Raw genomic sequence first — 15,367 nt, forward strand, 5'->3', positions numbered from 1 at the left:
TGCTATCCCGAGGTCTTCTACCCATAACAGCTAAGAAAGTGCTTAAGTACCAAGCAGAGCCAAACTGAGAACCAAAACCAGCCCATGCAAAAACGTTCAAACCGCCCCCCTGTACGAACCATATTAGTGTCACAAGCAAGCCTGCCTCTCTCCCGTGGATCTGAAGACAAAGATCTTTCATCAAAGGAGGTTTTAGGAAAAATAGGTCTAAATAATGCAAATTACAGCGTGGTTTATTAAATAGATTAGATAAAAAGCCATCTAAACTGCAAGCAGCTCTGCAGGAGAACTAATGAAATACTGCAACAGTTCAGACTCTGCAGCAGTTGTCAGCAGCATAATGGCACCATAGCAGAAAAACAAACTCCGCTATGGCTGGTCCCAAGCCCAGCTGCAAAAAGAGGAGGGTTAAGCGTTTGGCTACCTACCCCACTAAGTAAAAAAATAGTATTCTAGCTACAAAAATGTGAAACAAAAGACCAAGAGACATTCTGGGCTTTGAGTATAGCAGAATCTCCTGCAGGGAGAGAGATGACAACACGTGGTAAAAGCTAGAGATCCCTGGCACCCACAAAGCTGACCCACCTGCGTTCAACCAAGACCATCTGCATCGGGACATGAAACATGAGGACCATGTACGAGACAGGTAAGACAACCCAAGGGCAGCAGGGATGAAAAGATACGACTTTGCCCTGCTTGGCATCAGCAAAACCAGATTGATACAGTTCGGTCAAAAAAGACTGGCTCCAGGAGGAATGCTTCTGTATTCTGGACACAAGAAAGAACGCCCCACATACTTAGGAAGTAGCACCAAAGCTAACACCTGCAGTCAACGGGCCAACAGAGTACTGATTGGAAGGGAAGCCACTGTCCCAGAATTATCACAGCAACCTTCCACTCAAAGAGAAAGTGGATCAACAGGAATGTGTACTGACTGATGGATGGACTATATATACCCCCAGGAAGGGTAGTAGGCATAAATATGAAAAACATACAATCGTAAATAAACCATGTGACAGATACAAAAAAACTCTATGAAAAGAAGGCAAACATTTGTATCACTGATGATGATTAACTAGGACAATATTCTAGGCATTACAGTCCTGAACACTGGCTACCTGTCATGGGTGCAAGTTTAAGTTTGTAAAGTAAACTGAGCACTCTGTAGGGTGTGAACATTGGTATGGGAACACGGCAAGAATAGGGCCTCTGGCGGTCTCAGGGCTGGATCTCGATACTCCAGCCCAAAAAAAGATCGCAATTTGGAGTCCACCAGGAGGTGCCAGTATGTACAAATTACCAGCACAAATTAGTCGGTACATGTGAAGGCAAAGGTGTAAATTAGGACCATCAGACTTTGGAACAATCAGTCTGACAACAGGAGGGGGTGATATCCGAGATGATGGGGGGTGGTGGGGCATATGTAAGGATGGAGAGAGATACTCCTCGAGAAGGAACAGTGAAGGCACGCTTTATAGCGCCCCCTACAGCCCTGCAGAATGGAAGAGGGGCAGCGCCTAGATGCGACTTCAGAGACCGTGGGAACTAAACACTGTGCTCTCCAAGTGAAATAATAAACACATCCCGCGCTTTCCAAGTGAAATACGCAGCATTTTCAGAGAGCGGTAAAACTGTCTTGCGAGCCCAACTCCCCCCTCCCGAGCCAGGAGTTTAGAGGGAAGTCATCACCCCAGGCAAGCCATGTCCGAGAGCGCCAGCATTGTCCGGGACATCCCGGGAGCAGTGTCTGGGAAGTGGCAGCACCCCTCCCCCGCAGCCTGCCCAGTGAACACAGCACGTCCCCCCAACATCACATGTGTTTACTCTGGTGGAGGGCTGAGTCTGACCGGGGCTCGCGCGGTGGTGGTCACCCACTTACCGTTCACGTCCGCAGCAGCAGCCGTTCCTTCATCTCACGGGCGGGGGGCGGCCGCAGACAGGCCCGTCGGCTCCGCAGACGAGGGGGTCCCAAGCGTCCCTTAAACCCCGTTTCAAGCAGGCTCCACAAACTCCTGATGGGCCAGGCAGAGGCGTCCTTCTCCGGGCGGCAGCGTTGTCTGTGACAAGAAGGGTGAAACTAGCAGAGGAAGGTAGAGGAGGGGAGCGGTACAACTCAGCACAGCACAACCGGGGGAGTTCTTGTCGGGAAACTGGCCCTGACGGCGGGAGGGGGCGGGAGAGGACACGGACGGCGGGAGGGGGCGGGAGAAGACACGGACGGCGGGAGGGGGCGGGAGAAGACACGGACGGCGGGAGGGGGCGGGAGGGGGCGGGAGAAGACACGGACGGCGGGAGGGGGCGGGAGAAGACACGGACGGCGGGAGGGGGCGGGAGAAGACACGGACGGCGGGAGGGGGCGGGAGAGGACACGGACGGCGGGAAACGTGCACAGGACAGCGAGGGGGGCGGAAAGTCACACGGAGGGGGCGGGAATGGACAGCGCATCTGAATTCACTTTCAGTGAAAGGGGAGGGAACGGGAAAAAACGTAACTCCGCCCTGGGAAAAAATCTCGGGAACGCCCCCGAATCTGGTCCGGCCTTGACGGACAGATCCGGCACTCAATGGCTAGCCTCTATTTATGGAGCTAGCCAATGAGAGCCGGGGGACGTTCCCGAAGTGCTTATTGTCGACATAGGATTTCACCTGCGCTGAAAAGCTGCGCAGAGCGCAGCCTTCGGCAGGCGAAACCCAAAAACAGGTATGCTGAGCGAGCCATCTTAAGAAACTGAAATGCAGGGTTGTATTTACTGCTTTAGTTAAAATTAGCGTAGGGTTTAGAAATAGTTTAAAGATGTTAAGATGCTGAGAAATCAATAACCATGTTAGAAATGCTATTGCTGTTTTTGCTGACCATGATATGCTTAGTTGCATTTCTTTTTGCATAATATGTAGTTACCATTTATGTTGTATGCACTAGGATAGGATTTTAAAATAAACATTTTAGAATGTTTATCTTGTTTCTAAGTGCTATTTTAGTGTTATTCATTTATGAAAGAGGTTTTGTGTCCCCAAACTCATCCTGTGAGACTGATCGTTACCAGAAAACACTTCTGCACAGTATTGCTCGGTGGGTTGTGTATGGATTGCAGTCTGAAAGATTTGTAGTTTATATTGGTGCATTGACTAAGTCCTTGCAACACAGATTTAGAAATTCAACCCCTGTCGCTCTAGGGCCTACACAGATTGTATCAGAAGGCACGGTCTTGGTGATCATTAGTATCCTGCTTGTCCTCCCCTCCTGTCTGTTTTTTCATCCAGAACATGTTTCCAGACACTCTAAAATATAAATTAGGCTTTCAAGGTGGTTCAGTGAGTTAAATGGTTGCTGCTGCAACACACAGTGGGATTCAAGCCACGAGTGTGAATACTGGCAACACATACTCAGCTATTCTTCTTATGAGGGTGAATTGAGGACTATTTAATCCGATAATAGTAGTATCTTTTATGTAAAGCACTCGGTATTGGCAAAACTACAGTATAATGCTCTGTGCAAAAAATATATATAACTACTTCTAAACTTTGACAATTAAGCGACAAATGTATGCATCACTGAAGAGCACACTTGGTAAGATAATTTCTTATTCAGACTCCTCATGATAAAGGCATTATTGAAAGTATAAAAGAGAAAGCCCCTACCAATTAGTACACCTATGCCTGTGTGGGATCTAAATGTGGTATTAAGACCGCTTTTGAACCCTTGTTTTGAGCTGATACACCACGCTAAAGAGAATGACTGAACTTGAAAGGTGGTATTTCTAGCAGTCATCTTCTCCTGTTGGAGGCTGAGGGAATTATCCAGGATAAGTTCATCTTTTATGGCAACCAATCAGTAGAGTTATAAGTTTTCTTCAATCTAATGCTGGAAAAGCTAACCCACATTAGATGTCAGGTTAGCACTGATGTATTTTATAGCTAAGACTAGGACATTCAGGAGAACAAGTGCTTTTTGTGGCATGACTTTTCTTTTTAGTGGTTTGGTACAAAGCGTGGTTCCAATATCTGTAACAAATGCACCCAAATGTCATCAGTGGGTGGGAAGTTCGACAATGATGAACACAATAAACAGTCAGTCCTCATCAAGGTCGCCCTTGTTGGTTAAGTCCAAGACAAGGCATTAGAGTGAAGCTCTTTGACATCGTGACTCTCCAATTCTAGGAAGAGGCATGACCGTCTGCATTCAAGGAACCTCCTTCCTCTTCGGATAAGATGCCAATTTTGAAGCATTTGGCCATTAATAACTGCAGCAAATTGCATTGTTCAAATGGGCCCTGCTGCAGATCTTTAACTTAGCTCTGTCTCCCTCTGCTGTGCTTTCGGGTCCTATGTGCCCATCTGAGCCCACAGTCAAACTTCTGCAGGTGGACTCTCCCTTGGGACCGACTCCCTTGCTGCTAGGCTTGTAAGGTGTTGTCCTACACCGGCACTGCGGGCTCCACTGAAGTTGGTTCTCAATCCGGTGCAGCACCGACCCCATATTAGGGTCCATCTTTGTTGATAGTACAGTACAACATGGGGAGAACTATCAAAAAGTACAACCTCAGGAGGAGGACTTCCTTGACCGCTCCTTTCCTTCAGTAGCAGTAATTTGGGGGGATGGAGGCCATTTTTGAAGCTATTTCGAATGATATACATTCAGCTTGTTCAGCATTTTAATGATGTCACTCCATATTGTACTGGTGCTGGTCTATACCTTAATACATAATTCCAGTCGTCGAGATTTTTCACTTGAATCTGCTTTGTATTTGCCTCTGGCGCCCCCTACCGAGTGCAGTGCTTCATTTGCTGTAGTGGTGCAGGAGTGAGGCACCGGAGGAATTGGTATTGACACTCCCAATTCAGGAGACTAAGGGAGAGACCCAGCCTTCAGAGTTTGTATTACATATATACGCAAACATTTCCCCAGGGGGCAAAAAGTATGGTGTTGGATTTGAACAAGGACTTCAGTAATGTCAAATAAAAAGTGAATGGGTTTCAAAGCTTTGTTTTTGGTGATGTTTTTTATTTTTTATCAGTCCTCCAACAAAATGCCGAACCTCCGACAGTCCTCTCAAATTCGGGCCGTTAGAGGAGTATGTAGCTAACATAAGTTCTGCCCGACTCTAAACGAGGCAGGGCAGAACTTCAGTTTGGCGGAGAGGGTGCTCCGTCTATTTTGCAACAAAGTACCCTCTCCACCAAACTCTCAATCAGGCCTATAGTTTCAGAGGGAGAATTATTTTCAGTTCACCACTAACTACAGTGTTTCCAGCACCTCAACACTAGGCTGAACTTTTTACTTTTTGCGACCCTTAATATATTCCCCTTCTCCCACATAATTAGAAGGCCCTTAAATTCTCTTCTTCATTTGGGTTTTCACAGTTTCCTCTCCTCTTCTTCCTTTTGTCATCTTCTCTTTGTATTCAGAACGAGATTTCTTCTTTTACACAACACTTATGGCAATGAGCACTGCATATTTTACAATGCTCAAATGCTTTCCAGGCATCCCACGAGAACTGACACTTTCTTGTATACTGTTACTCAAAATAAAAACAAGCACTGGCGTTGCCAATAGGTCTCGCATTAGGAAAGTTTAACCTATTAGTATTGTAAATGAGATAAACTTTCCTAATGCGAGACCTATTGGCAACGCCAGTGCTTGTTTTTATTCCATTCCCTCACTGCCTGGACGAGCCCAGAAGTGCTGGGGTCGGAGGCAGAAAATCAAGGAGTGTGGCAAATGGCCGGAGCGGAGGAGAACCCGCAGAGCGCACGCTGGGCGAAGCCCTTTGATGTGCTGTGCGGCCGGGGGCAGGAGAGCTGAGATAGCGTGTTAGGGGAGGAGAAGCCGCAGAGCGCACGCTGGGCGAAGCCCTTTGATGTGCTGTGCGGCCGTGAATGCGCGTGCTTGTTTGCTCACGTGATTCACGTGAACTTAAAGAAAACCGCACTCGTGAAACCCTTGGTTTCACGAGTTTTTTGAGCACTCGAATTCTCGCTCCCTCAATGCGCTTGCGCGCATTGATAGGTCGCGAGACCTAAATACACTAATCGTGTTACACATCAACCAATACTTGCAGAAACCATTGGTGTTATTCAGTGATGAATTGGAATGCATGTCCATAGTACAGGATCCCTCATCAATGTCCCTCCAGTAAGGGGTGGATTGGATCCTTACTTTTAGCCTCTCACCATCTTTAAACCCTTCCAAAATATTGTTCTGGAGTTGCTGTTGCCACTTATAGATTTGATGTGAGAGTCAGACTGAGTTCTTCATGAAAAGATAGCAGTTAACTTTACGAGCCAAGTCTATTTGAAGCGAATAGCGTTGGCATTTGAGTAGAGCTGGTCATTTGACTGTTCTTACATCATCTATGCCGTTTGGCATTAGGTTTATTTGCCTCCATTCCTCGGTCACATGAGCCCGCGCTGTTTTCAATACCCCACGAAATACCAAAAAGACTGTTTGATTTAGCCCTGCTAAGAAACCAAACCGCGACCAATGTCCCTCATCTATCTAATTCCTGGTGGTTCAAGGTGTATAGTACGATGTTAGTTTTAGCAAATCTTAAGTATTTATCAATTTTTGCACCTTCTTTTCTTTCAGGACAAACTGCAGAGCAGCCTGGCAGCTCTGAAACTGGAGGTTGAGACCATTCTTGGATTCAAATCCAAGGAAGAGAAGGAGGTGGTGGAATTGGAGGTATGTGTACACTACAGTCCCAGGGTAAAGTAGAGTTGACCACTCACTGGATCTCTGAACCACAGCTCTTCTCACTCTTCTCACTGTACCACTCTATTGCAGGAAAAATTCAAAAGCCAACGGGAGAGGGTCACAACTGAGTTTGAAGAATTGCTGCGCTTCCTCCGGGAGGAAAAGCGGCGTCTTCTTGTCAAACTGAAAAAAGAGCAGGATGAGATTCTGAAGAAGATTCGTGGAAAAGTGCTTCAGCTGGAGGAGCAGCATTCCTCCCTCCGAAAACTGATCACGGAGATCGAAGGCAAGCGCCACAGGCCAGACGCAGAGTTACTGAAGGTAAGTGGCACTAATAAATGTATAGAACTAGTAGAGGAGTATGATGTGGAGTTTGACCTGAAGATAAGGTCGCACATCTTTAGAAATAGATGAGCAGCAGAGAAAGGAATTTTGTGTGCCTAAAAAACATCTCGAGGCCATATCAGCTAGGGCTGCGTTTGGTGTCATGGGGGCTGCTTTACTTTGAGGCACGATTCATAAAAGGGGGGTGGTGATGGACAGAGTACCTGAATTAAGCAGAACACTCCTACCCAGTCAAAAGATCAGGGCTTGATCCATCACCGTTTTTTAGCTCACTGCACCATCCCAGTTCAGAACCTGGCTACATGCAAATTAGTCTGGCCTTGGCCCAGTGCATCATGGGAACAGGGCAGACCAAACTACCAAGCCAATTCTTTACTTTGAGGCACGCCTCTACCAGTAGCTAGATTGTTGGGGGAGAGTGGTGACCTTTTGAACAGATATTAACTTGTTTCATGTTTCTTTTTCTTTAGGATGCACAGGCCACCTTAAGCAGGTAGGTTATACCTCTATTACCACCCACCATAGATAAAATAAATGTTCCCTTATACAAGCAACTATAGATGGTTGGTTCCTCTAAGGTATACTCCTACTGTAGCCTTCAGTCTTTGTACAAATGCTAACAAGAGCAGCATATGGGCAGGCGACTTGCTAAAGGTCACCTAGGCCACTTAAAAGAGATGAACAAAAGTAAAGTTGTATAAAATCTCCTAGTCCGTGTTAGTTAGGAGACCAGCCAAGGGGTAAACCCATTCTTGAGACACTTGCAGCTGGAACTTGGATTTAGTTCCAGACCTCTGTGAAAAGTAGGATTTTTAGTTGCTTCTTTAACCGAAGGCTTGAAGAAAGGATCTATTTATTTTAAAAATAATATTGGGCCCTGACCTAAGTATTTTCCACAATATTATAATGTATAGTGATTGGTGGTGGAAGCAATATAGCCTTGAGGACTGTTTTAGTGCTGCTAGAGTATGCTTGGGGTTGGCCCAGCCACATGCTGGCATCTGCATTTTGAGCATGGAATTTCTGCACTACATGTAAAAGCAAATATATTCTTTAATTAATCCTGTATCCATGCTTCTAAATGCAGCATTGAATTTGTGGCTGAATTGCTACAGCAGAATTCCAGATAAAACTGTGGGGAAAGTAGAATCTGATGCTCCATTTATTGGGTAGTGAAATACATAATCACTTGTGAATACAGCGTTATTTGTTATGTTTTCAGCTGGTAAAATATTCTCTCCTATGGCCTTCAAGTACCACAAGGTTGCTGTCAATGTACCTGTACCTTCTCATGATATTGACGCTATGCATTGTTGTTAAAGCCTTACATTTTCATCAGTATGGGGCCTTTGGTGAAAACACTGATAACAAGATTTGATGAGAAAGCACAATGGAAATGTGTTTGGTAGTGTATTAGCTCAAAGGAAATCTAGATCGAGCAAAAGAACATATCTGAACCTTCCAGAGGGATTGTATCCATTGAAGAAGTCGAACCAAACATGAGACTGCCTAGTGCCAGGAAGTTGGGTGAAGCTTTTGACATCCCCAGTTGTCTCCTGCTTTCCAAACTTATGAGGTCTTCACTCCAAAGAGCAGTCGCTTCTGAGAGTATTGGCACCATAATCTAGCAGCGAATAATCCTATTGCTCTTAACCACATGGCTTTGGATGGATGAGGCATAACAATACTAAGTAAGTGGCTTCTTAGCAGGACAGCCAAGAAAATAAGTTTGAATCATTGAACAGGCTTGGCAAGAAAATCAAACCAAGCACATCAGAAATTAATTTAGTTCAAAATTAAACACAATAAATCAAAACGGAAAGAAACCACTGTAATATGTGACAAAGCTACATTAAATCATATGGCTAATAATATCCAATTAAAGTTATATTAAATAATGCTTTCTTTTATACTTTTTTTGCAGTTGTTTGTTATTTAGGTTCAGGTTATCAAAAGATAGTATATTGCTGGCACACTGGACAAATCACATGGTTAGAATAAATACAGAATCGTACCTCCTAAGTATTGAGTAGCATTATATCTCGTAGAAGGATTATGTGCTTCTGTTATGCCGCCACGGTTTCATTTATCTCAGTAAGGAGTGACAAAATACTGAACAGGAAGTATAATCCGATTCCTTTACTGGTAAGTATGAACGAACATACTCTCTCTTAGAATCACCAAATTTAGTTCGCACAATTTTAAACACATATCATAGTACACCGTCGCTCCCTATTGAGAGATGGGGCCTGAACAAAGGTATCAGAAGAGGTAGGTAGTAAAATAGGAGAACCCTGACTAAATAGGTACAGGATGATCCCAGCAGCTCAAAGAAACCATTGCCTTACTCCAAGGGTTAGGAGAGGAAGAAGGTCGATCGAGGACTAAGTTGATTTGCCATAAGGGCAATGGTGGAAGGTATATGCGGGCAATCCATAAAGAAAAGAGGTTACCAAAGAGCAGGCATTCTCTAACCTTATGTATGTATAAGCGGACACGCACACCATCTAAGCCCTGTTTGGGTAGCATTAACAAAACAAGCATTGCCATAGCCAATAGGTCTCGCCTTTGGGACCTTATAAGTGTCTGGTTATCCAGCACAAAATCCTTGGTGCAACAACATCAACTGTTGCATGGCTAAACCCTTATAAGGTCCCAAAGGCGAGACCTATTGGCTATGCCAATGCTCGTTTAATCTCACCTCGATTTTTGCGCAGTGGTATATTCTTGTCTGTTTAAGGACTCACTATATAAAATCAAGCAAATTAAAAACTTGATCCCAGACTGAAAAAAAAAAAAAACCTGACCATGTTTCTCCTGCACCTGCAATCGCTGTATCGGTTCCATAGCGAAAAGCACATTCAATTTCAAGCATCGGGTCTTATAAATAAACCTTTTCAGGTATAAGCATTGCTCCGTTGCTTTAGTCCCCACCCCTCCACACACACAGGAAAGTTAAACATCGAGGACATTTTATGTGACATGGGCAGACCATGGTTTATACAGGGCAGCTGGTGAAGAAATACCAGGCATGACCCGTTCTAGAATGTACGAGAGGCTACTTTCCTTCAAAAGAAAGAATGCACTTGGAGAAAAAAAATATACCCTTGCTCTTTTCTAGGATTCTCATGAACAGTGTGTCCAGTGGATTGTGAGATTCATACATGGCCAGCACAGCCCTAAAAGGATTTCCTTCCTCTGATTGCTTGGCAATGGCTGTTGAGACAGGCCTTTTGCCACCAAGGTATTGTTTATTTCTCATTTATCTAGAGAACCATCACAGTACCTGGAATATTTAGGTGTGCATTATTTGGGAGTGCTCGCTATATGTTTACCGTTCTACCTTTATGCACACCGTGTAAAGAATGAGTGAAAGAACACCAGTTCCTATTTTTAATGTATGTGGGGAAAAATGAAGTTGGAAATTTGCTAGCACCCAGCATCAGGCTTTAAATTGACTTCAGACTGCACATAACGTAATCTCTCGTGCATTGGTAGTGAGCAGATCTACTGCTTTGCAACATTTACAGTGTAGCACATGGAAACGTAACAGCTAAACGCTCACGTTTTGGGAAACTGTGTGAAGTGATGACTATATGGATGCTAAATGGATTATCAGTTCCCTGAAACCGCTCAATGTTTTGTCTCGATTCATGCACAATTTTATAAAGGATACAGTTGAAAATGTTACTCCTTTGCACATGAAGTGAAATTAACAGTTTAGATGGATCAGCCTGGGGTGTGGTAGAGAGTCTGCAGCCTCATGTAAATGCCCTGTATGCTGTCTTGCAGTGGTGTCTATCCAGTTCCACTCTCTGTAATTTAAGGCAGAAAACACACGATGTGTCTTACATAAAAGTATCCAGAAGAAGCCGCATATGTGTTCTGCTTTGTGTAGATGTATGGAGAGGGGAGAGGGTTTTGTTGAATGGCGCATCCTATGGGCTCCTGAGTGTGGTGGGGGGCATATCTCTAATGAATTTCTTCATTAACATGTTTATGAATAATTAAGGAGTCTCGTGACAGTGTTTTGGAGCATACTATATTTAAAACCCAGCCTTTTTGCCAGTACCACTACCTTTTAATGCTAAAGTAGAAAATGCATATTCAGTGGCATCAGAACGCTACCCTCGGATCTGAGAGGAAATGTGTTTGAAGAATATTGAACAGATACACTGTTTGCTTAACTGCTGCACACATCTCAGTTTGACAGATTAGGATTCAAAGACATTTACGCAGGTGGTCAAATCTGTTTGGGTCTACTAGTGATCTGCAGTGCCACATAAAGAATATTTTTGTTATGGCTGCCCTAAATTATCCACTCATCCAGCCTCTGTGTGAGACAAAGTAATGCATTTACATACTTTTCCTGGACGTTGAATTGGCATGTCTGTGCTGAAATGCATATTCATGCGAGTGAAATGGAGACGGAGGGAGGCTGAGATTCCCTTTATAGTGGAGGGACGTGGACAGTGACTGCAGAGTTCTGGCAGTTAGTAAATACATTTGGGTCGAAGATCTGTTACTTAATGAAGGGCGAAGGCATTTGCAAACCAGCATTGGGCACGTGGCCGGGCCGAAAAGAAATAATAAAAAAATTAAAAACCGAGAATTGTGCGCACGCGACTAAAAAGGTGCAGTGCATGTTGTGTACTTGCTTGTGCGCGTGACAGTAAGCTGGTCGCCGGGAAAGTAGCAGCCTACTAAATGTCTCAACCAGACCAGCGCATGCGCTGGATCAGGCCGAGACCTAAAAAGGGAACCATATAGATTTGAAGTTCTCCACATACCAGGCTGTTTTATATATGTCAGTGATACATTTGTTCTCTTGTTGCAGATGCGATGATCTCCAGTGTCTCGGTATACAGATCTTGGCCTTGTTTATAGCCGTGGTTAATAGGCATTGTGCATGATTTGTTAGAGAAGGGGAGACTGGAGTGTTATGGAGCAAATGTACTTTGCTTGTTATGGGTAGTGATATTTCTGTAGTGCCACTAAGCGTGTTACCAACCTGGAGCCAAAAATCTACGTAGATTTGGACCATGAAAGAAAATGAGTGGTGTGTTGCAACTCAGCTGGTCACACTTCCAGCTGTTTGAATGGTGTAACCACCCTGCACATGATGATTTGTGTGGTGTCTTGCAGTGTCTTAGGACAGAACTTCATTTAGGATTTTCCCACCCCTTTTTTCTCTGTTTTCTATTGTTATCTCTGTCCTCTTCAGCGCAATCCATATGGAGTAGTCTCTTACATTTGCTATATAGGTGTCATACGAGGGGTGGGGAACCAACACATTATAAAACCCTTGTGTCTCCCCTTTGAACAGCCACCATTACTTAAAGTGTTGGAAATAAGGGGAATTTGGGAGATCCCATGGCAATGTTCCCAACCATTTTGCAAGGCAGTCGGTGCACTGCATTTATCTCCACTCTTGCATTGGGGGTAAACTAAGTTCTGTTGGTATTGTTTCGAAAGACTTTAATTAACTTTGTTTTAACAATTGCTCTAGAGTGAGAAGACCAGCCTTCTCCCACGTGTCCCACTGGAAGGGTCGACCCCTCCTACACAAATGCTAGCACTGTTCCAGATGGATGCATGTTGGCATCTATCTGCAGCAGTTTGCGTGTAGCCAGTTTCGCATCATGGTTTGTATTGCGGGATTAAAGGTCAAAGAGGAAGACTTCTTACGTTAATATGACATTTAGAGACTAAGGTTGTTTTGTGTGAGGCTATGTTTGATGAGAACACATAGAGGGGGGGGCTCTACTGTTTTTGGCCACATGTAAATTATATATGAAAGATGGAGATCCATGTAGTATTGTTCGACACTAAACTGAGACTCCGGTATCTTCTATGGACCATCGGTTGTGACATTTCTAATCTGGGTTTTATGTCGCCGCATATAAAGTCTTAAATAATACTTTAAAATGTATTTAGACAATGGAAATCTTTGCATTACAATATGGAATGAATAAATGCAATTTCAAGAATACAGCATGACACAGTCTGTACAAAAATCAACGCATTAAAGCTCAGTCTTCACAATTCCACAGCAAAAATTGGAGAAATTAACGTAACCCAATTTCACTGTCTACCAATAATTAGAAAACCCAATAAGTCTGGCTTTCCTTCCTGCCTATTGGCCTTGCTATTTTGTACATACATTGTTACAACCAAAAAAAGGCACCTCTGTGCGCACAGGCAACCATCCTCTAATGGTACCATTCAATGATATCCACTCTTCCGGGTGTGCCTGAACTGCTATTTTGCAATGGGTTGACTCATACTGTATGCTGTGGTGAGTTTAGCGAAATGTGAGCGAAAGCCTCGATAGTATATGTATGTAGTTTTAGTAAAATCCAAATGCTTTAGCTAATGCCAATCCTAAAGGTCAATTTTCACATAGAAAATCAATTTGTAGCAGCCCAGAATAAAATACAAGCTAAAAATTAAATTAAAATGAATATAGGAAAATCTTAGACTCAAGTTTACCCTTGAATCTCGCCCTCCAGAGACATAATGTCACTGCCAGCGTAGCAGTGTAAATCAGAGAGAGAGCATTTTTCTAATGTGAAATTTACTAAATGATGGTATACACCACGTGGCCTGTAGTGGTTTCTAAAATGGACCAAAAACCCAAATGTTTGATGTTGTCTAGGGAAATATCACATTAACAAAATCAACTCAACATTCTCTCTTTAGGTTTCCATGCTGTGGTGGATAGAACTACTTTCACATATTGACCCTATTTTTCTGAAAAATAACTTGCAGCAGTAGAGTTCCAACTGGTCATTTCAGGGCCCTAATATTCAGCAAAGTTTGATAGTTACATTTTCATTAGTGATTACTCGGAGAAGCCAGTCAGAATTTTCTCATGGCAATATAATGCAAAAACATTCTTACAAAAAAGGTCTGGATATTCAGAACACACAAATATGACAGAAGCTTCATCCAGCTACATCTTCAGCACCCAACAATTGGTGGGTTGTCTGGAAAGTTTCTTGTAATAAAACTGGGTGAAGCAGAACTGTAAAGATTACGGGATACCCAAATTTGGCTCATAATCCGATCGTTTATTGTCAGAGAAGTGAAGATTGTAAACGCATATTTTCAGTACATGGGAAATATTGGTTTGGTACACACCCTATGCTCCCATTCAAGCAGCAACAGAATAAATCAACTTTATATGTAACTTAAAAGCAGCATCTCTGGACATTTTTTTCTTTGCTGACTTCAGATCATTTTGTATTTGAGTGGCACACTGAGTTATTCAAAGAAATACCGATCCGTTTATTGGTAGCCGAGTATGCTGAGACATGTGGAGTGTGTACTTGAGGAAGTATCTGCTTATAAAGTATCATTAATGATTTGAAATAGTCTAATAATACCACTTGGATACGAAAAGAAGCCAAAGGGCAAGCCACCTTGATATTGTAAACTATTGAAAAATAAAAGATTTTCGATAGATGTTTGAGGCATGTGTAACTGTAGATACACATGCTGTGCCTCCTTCCGTCATCTAGTGTTGAACTCAGATGTGTACACCTTGTTTTTAGGTCGAGCAGACGTACTCTCAATGCGTGAGCATTGAGAGAGTCTGCTTCAGACCTAATGTTGCCCGTTATTGGGAGAGTGGACACCAATCTGAAACGAGCGTTTCCTTCGCGGTTTTCACCGCGGGAGCGCGCGTCTCACCCGCGCATGCGCAGAGTAACTCAGCAATTTTTATTTTTTTTATTTTTTTTATTTCCCAGCCCCGAACCGAATCATGTATCAGAGCGCTTCACATATAGGCAGCCCCCACCCCCCACCCCTCTGCATGCGCACACACAGGCGAGCGCATGCACACGCAGGCACACGGCAGACACTCGCTCACACACACCCCCCTCCCCCACAGTCACACACACGCACTCCAGACACATACACACGCGCGTGACCCCCATCCCCACCACTTACCGGGCTCTTTCGGCGTGTTCAGTGTCTCATCGCTCCACTTCTTCCTCGGCGGCTGTGGCGGCTGGCGGGACTTCCTGCTGGATTGCAGGCCCCGCCCCCGTCTCAGGCAAAAGTGCCTGACTTCCGTTTTTTTAAAACTGTGGCTCTCTATAACGGAAGGATAACCCCTGTGCCATATAGCATGCGCGTGAATGGACACTCACTGATCAACAGCACATGCGCTTTGATTGCAGTGTCAGATGTCTATCTGCGCAGTGCAACGAAAAGAAAGCGCCAAGTCCACTGCTGTACCGGTGGCCACAAGGGGGCTGTAACTGTGGTCACTGGTGAATCCCGAGCAGCTCGGAGCTGTACACTGGTTACCTGCTGGCAC

The 15,367-nt window shown here is 44.1% G+C and overlaps 1 protein-coding gene across 2 annotated transcripts in view; it reads left to right on the forward strand.

Moving 5' to 3' along the window:
- The window catches only part of LOC144756171 (E3 ubiquitin-protein ligase TRIM39-like), a 91,830-nt gene that overhangs the window by 35,742 nt on the left and 40,721 nt on the right, over positions 1 to 15,367 (forward strand). For both annotated transcript variants that reach the window (XM_078645751.1, XM_078645752.1), the window contains exons 4-6: positions 6,586 to 6,681; positions 6,784 to 7,014; positions 7,509 to 7,531. In XM_078645751.1, the coding sequence (XP_078501877.1) occupies positions 6,586 to 6,681; positions 6,784 to 7,014; positions 7,509 to 7,531 (350 nt within the window). The remainder of the gene's footprint in view (positions 1 to 6,585; positions 6,682 to 6,783; positions 7,015 to 7,508; positions 7,532 to 15,367) is intronic.

Source organism: Lissotriton helveticus, chromosome 5_1 (assembly GCF_964261635.1).
Source record: "Lissotriton helveticus chromosome 5_1, aLisHel1.1, whole genome shotgun sequence".
NCBI classification, from domain to species: domain Eukaryota; kingdom Metazoa; phylum Chordata; class Amphibia; order Caudata; family Salamandridae; genus Lissotriton; species Lissotriton helveticus.